This window comes from Panthera onca, chromosome X (assembly GCF_046562875.1).
Source record: "Panthera onca isolate mPanOnc1 chromosome X, mPanOnc1 haplotype 2, whole genome shotgun sequence".
In the NCBI taxonomy this organism is placed as follows: Eukaryota; Metazoa; Chordata; class Mammalia; order Carnivora; family Felidae; genus Panthera; species Panthera onca.
The window spans coordinates 20714444-20720313 of record NC_138357.1 but is presented as its reverse complement, the minus strand read 5'-3'; the positions used below and the strand labels follow the sequence as shown (position 1 = coordinate 20720313).

Genomic DNA, 5870 nt, shown 5'->3' with positions numbered 1-5870 from the left:
TAGCTTAACACCATATAAGAACAAGTCTTCCCAAGGCCATAGACTGATTACCAATTTTTAGTCAAACAGCTCATCAATTTATTCTACTGGGCTCATAGAAGACTGAGGGATAAATTCTTAATAAACCTCCCCTCCATATCAGAGAAACAGAATACACCGTTCAGCTCATTAGGAATGATTGAGTCTTATAAAAGAGAATAAAGATTTATTTATCAATATTTAATATTTAACAGCAAAAGCAGTGTGTTTTAAACAGTTCTAGGAGCAACAGAGACCTGTAAAGGGCATATGAATCAGCTGTCTACTTCTATGCAAAACCAGCCTGCCCATCATATTTCTAGATATTCTACTGTGGATAGAATTATCTGTCTACATGTGGATTATCTACATGTATAGATAATTAGGAGTTAGATATAGACCATTCAAAGACAGTTAGGGCATGAGTATACTAACTTAAAGTATAAAAGTCTTCAGGGAATTGTCTCATATAGCCATGTGACTCTCATCTTTCTTCATTTTCCCACTATGGAGATGGTTATGTTGATTTTCACTTGCAAGGGTAAAGGCAATCCAAGGGAAAACCTCTTTCTCAGGGTCCCGTGATACATGAAGACAGAACTAGCATTAGGTCTCTCAAGCTCTGCGGACACTCCTGTGAAGGCAACTCATCATCCTCCCCATCCCTTGCATGTGTTTGCCACTTCCTAACTGGCATACACTTTTCACTCATGGATTTGCCATTCCTATGTACTTCACCTGCCTGAGAGGCTGAACAAGGTAGAGAATGAGACACAGGGATAAGTTCTTAGAGGCCGGCACAGGGAAGTGGGGGAGTTATGGAGTCTTGTTTGCTAAAGACTTTTAAGGACAGGGGAGTCTCACATTTTAGATGGTTAGACAAATTCCATCCCTTATCAAACTCCTCCTCCAGTCCACATGCCTCTCCAACAATGGAGAAAAATCTAGCAGGTTCCTCTTGTTGTGGGGAGTGTTAAGGTTTGTTTTGTTTTGTCTTCATTTTAGCTGAGGGAAATGAGAGAATCTTAGCATGTTAGAACTAGACGGGCTCTTACAGATCACTTAGTTTAACTGGATTGCAAATGAAAATTTAGGCCAGTGAGGGGAAGAAACTTATCCAGACATATAGCCAGTGAGTAGCAGAAACTTCAAGGAAGGGATTAGAAAGAGAAGGGCGAGTTACTCTCATGAAGAAGCACATATACATTCAGGAGCTCTTGGCATATAAACCTCAATGTCAAGGGAAGAAGCAGATGGAGAAAGAGAGGTTGTCTTATAATATGGAACAAAGAGCTCCATTCACACACTCATTCATCAAATCATTCTTGACTACCTTCTATGTACCAGGCACTATTCTAAGTTTGGGACATACAGCAGTAAGCCAAACGGGCAAAGTCCCTGACTTTGTTGAGCTTGAGTGTACATTCTAATTAAAAGAGACAATCAATAAACATAATTAATAGACAAAATATACCACGTGCTGGAAATTATGATTCTAAGGAGAAAAAAAATTTAGGAAAGAAGGGTATAAAGTTCCAGGAGGTAGAAATGAACTTTTAGACAGAGTGGTCAATAAAGGACTCACTAAAAAGACGCCCTGTGAATAAAGACCTGAGAGAAGTAAGATGGTAAGCCATGCAAGGATCTGGGTTTCATAAATATGGAACAACACGATGGAAGAGAGCAAAGGCTCTGAGAAAGGGATAAAGAGATGCACTGGGAGTATTTATGGAACAATGAAGAGGCCAGTGTGACTAGAGCAACGAGAGTGGGGAAAAGAGCAATAGGAGCTGGGGTCAGAGAGGTAATTGGGAGGCAAACCCTGTAGGGGCTGACAGGTCATAACAAGGAGATTGGTGTTCAATTAGGTTAAGATGGGAAGTTGCGGAAATTTTTTAATGGAAAAGTGACCTGACCTGACTTACGATTTAACTGAATCACTTGAACTGAATGGGGGCAAGGCCAGACACAGGGAAACCAATAAGGAAGTTACTGACAAAATTCAGGTGGTAATGGCGATGGTTTGGAATAAAGGATGGCACTCCAGGCAGCAAGAGAAGGTAGAATCTGGATAATATTTGTGACTGCCTATGACTGTAAATATATATTTATTCACTCAATATCTATCAGGTCCTTATGATGCCCCAGGTACCATACGAGGTACACCAGTAGACAAAGCAGACAAGGTCCCTGTCCTCAGTAAATTTATAGCTGAGTGGGAGACAAATAATAAACAAGTAATAAAACTATTAATATAATTTCAGGTATTGGAATGTACGACAAGAAAAACATAAACTGAGGGGAAAAAGAGTGGTAGGGTGGAAAGTGAAATCCTTTTCAGATAGGCTGGTCATTCTAAGCCCTCTCCTTACCACCCACACTTTTTTTTTTCAAGTTAATTTTATTTACTCTGATTTTTTTAAAATTTTTTAAAGATTTATTTATTTTTGAGAGAGAGAGAGACAGAGACAGAGCATGAGCAGGGGAGGGGCAGACAGAAAGGGAGACACAGAATCCGAAGCAGGCTCCAGGCTCCAAGCTGTCAGCACAGAGTCCGATGAGGGGATCCAACCCACGAATCACAAGATCATGACCTGAGCTGAAGCCGGATGCTTAACAGACGGAGCCACCCAGGTGACCCTATTTTATTTACTTTGAGAAAGAGAGAGAGAGAAAGAGAGAGAGAACCAGAGAAAGGGAGAGAGAATCCCAATCAGGCTCCATGCTGTCAGCACGGAGCTTGATATGGGGCTTGAACCCACGAATCTTGAGATCATGACCAGAGCCAAAACCAAGAATCTGACACTCAACCAACTGAGCTACCCAGGCGCCCCTCCGCCCATTCTTTTAGAAACATCATGTTCGATTTTCATGCTCCTAACTGGTGCTCAGCAACAACAGCACAAAAAACACAGGAGAAGCTGGAAAACTCCAGCCAGGAATAGTAGCAAGTTTTCACAGACCTCAAAGATCCCATGAAATACTCCATTTACATAATATCAATTCAGATCAAAGAAGTATTTTTCAGCAGTTTATATCAAGCACTGTGGTAGACACTGGCACAATGGGAAAATGGAGGCATGAACAATTTAGGAGTGACCAACAGACACAAGAACAAGCAACATTTTAGCTAAGACTCAGAAGGTACCCTCTTTGTGGAGATTAGTAACATAAGCTGACTGAAGTTCAGTTTGGGAAAATGGTGAACAAGTAAGAGAAGCAGGAAGATGGCCTCCCTTTCCCTTTCCTCTCTTACTTGAAAAAAAAAAAAAAAAAAAAAAAGCCCAAGAAGGTATCTGGTGGAAGAGGGATGGAGAACTGTTCATATAACTATTTTCAAAAGGATGGGGAATTTGCTGTTTTCCAAGGGAAGGAGGAAATTTCTAGCTTTGCCTCTGTTCTCATTATAGATATCCCGTTTGTATTCCTTACCTTTTGAAAAGGACAGAAAATGATCCTTTTCACTTTAATTACTTCCGCTTTTCTCACACCATCCCTCCATCTTTATTCTCATTCTTTTAGGTGAAATTAAGCAACTGCATTGGCACTCATCCACTGAATGGCCAACAGGAAGAATGGCCACGGATAATGCTACAGCGGTTTTTGAGTTTCTTCTTATTGGAATCTCTAACTATCCTGAGTGGAAAGTCACATTTTTCACATTGGTGCTGATAACATACTTCAGCACATTGTTTGGGAATGGACTTATCATCTTTCTTATCTACATTGACCCCCACCTGCACACTCCAATGTACTTCTTCCTTACTAATCTGTCTTTCTTAGACCTTTGCTATGGAACCAATTCCATGCCCCAGGCCTTGGTGCATTGTTTCTCTACCCATCCCTACCTCTCTTACCGACGATGTTTGACCCAAATGAGTGTCTCCTTGGTCTTGGCCACAGCAGAGTGCCTCCTATTGGCTGTCATGGCCTATGATCGTATGATTGCCATCAGCAATCCCCTGCGCTATTCCATGATCATGAATGGCCCAGTGTGTGTCTGGCTGGTGGCTACCTCATGGGGGGCATCACTTGTGCTCACTGCTATGCTCATCATATCCCTGCCACTTCACTTCTGTGGAGCTAATGTCATCAACCATTTTGTCTGTGAGATTCTTTCCCTCCTTGAGCTGGCCTGTTCTGATACCAGCCTCAATGAGCTTATGATCCTCACCACAGGTATCTTCACCCTGCTCCTACCCTTTGGATTTGTTCTTCTCTCCTATATCCGAATTGCCACTACTGTCCTAAGGATTCGCTCAGTCCGGGGTAGGCTCAAGGCCTTTTCCACCTGTGGTTCTCATTTGACTGTGGTGATAATCTTCTATGGGGCAGCCATCTCCATGTATATGAAACCTCAGTCCAAGTCATCCCCTGACCAGAACAAGTTTATTTCAGTGCTTTATGGGGCTCTGACACCCATGCTGAACCCCCTAATATATAGCTTGAGGAACAAGGATGTTAAAGGGGCAATGAGGAAAATTATGGCAAAAAGGACATGAGCCTTCTTTGTTCCTAAACTTCTGAAATAAGTTTACATCCTCACTGATGGTGAAAATTGTTTAAAGGGTCTGACTTTCCCCTAGGTAGAGTCGGTGGTTATCACTTGAGAAGCTTCAGGACGTCCTCCCGCCCCAAAACATTATCCCTACCAAGACTTGAATTTTCATTAGAGGCATTATTTTTACTCTTTCTTTACATATAACATGTTAGTGGTCACCAGTTAGGTCACTTAACGTTAGGTAAATCAGCTTATCAGAATCATTTCCTCACTAACAGCAGAGACATAAGTAGCAAGAGAATCTCCTATGACTGTTAGCAGGAAGCAAGACATAACTGAAGTTGGAAAACAGGACAAAGAACGGTGTCACAAAAGACCAGAAGACAAATGTCAGAAACTTTACAACTTGACTGAGGGTAAGCCCTGTTGTGCAAGCACAATTTTCTTGCTCTGCTTAACCTCAGAATCATGAGAGAATTGTATCATAGCCATTTCCTACATTTGTGTGGAGTGGTTTTTCTCTTTTCTTGTTCTTTTTCACACTTCTTTCAAATCTATTATTTTATTTTCTATTCCTAATATAATTCTATGAAATTGTTAAGAAAGAATCCATAATTCCCCTCTGTTAATGAGGAGAAAACAGAGGCCCAGAGGAGGAGTTGAGACTTGTATAAAGTCATACACAATTGGTAGTGGAATCAAAATTAGAATTTAGATCCCATATATACCACCTCTGAACTTTGTCAATATTGTCTAGAAAACTATTTGGAATTCTAGAATTACAAATGCAACTAACATTTATTGAGCTCTTACTATTTACCAGACACTGAGCTAAGCTCTCTACATCCATTGTCACATAGAATTCTCACAACAATTCATTGAAGTAATGCTATTATCCATCCATATTAGAGATGAGGACACCGAGACTTTTAGAGGCTAAGTGATTTGCCCATGGTGACAGAGCCAGCAAAAAGCAGTGCCAATATTTAAATCTAGGTATGGTTAATTTCAGATCCTATTCACTGTAGAGGACCTTAGAGATTATATAGTGAAGTGATTTTAATCAGCTTTATGGTGGCATCATTTGTGTGCAATAAACTTTACCCAATTACAGTATGTAATTTTATGAATTTTGGCAGATGCCCACTGAATCAGCACACAATTCCATTGTTTCCAAAAGTTTCCTTGTGCCTTTTTGTAGACTACCCTACCCTCTGCCCCAAGCCCTGACAACCCCTGATCTGATTTATTTAACTATATGGTAGTTTTGATTTTCCAGAATTGACAATAACTGGAATCATATGTGTATGTACTTTTTTGTGTATGGCTTTTCTTACTGCGCATGCTTTTG

General features: G+C 40.6%; 1 protein-coding gene across 1 annotated transcript; it reads left to right on the top strand.

The window, feature by feature from the left end:
• The first annotated feature begins 3593 nt into the window (after positions 1-3593).
• On the top strand, positions 3594-4520 carry LOC145714369 (olfactory receptor 13H1-like). The gene has a single exon (XM_081793864.1). The coding sequence runs from the start codon at positions 3594-3596 to the stop codon at positions 4518-4520; it is 927 nt and encodes a 308-aa protein (XP_081649990.1).
• The last annotated feature ends 1350 nt before the right edge of the window (positions 4521-5870 follow it).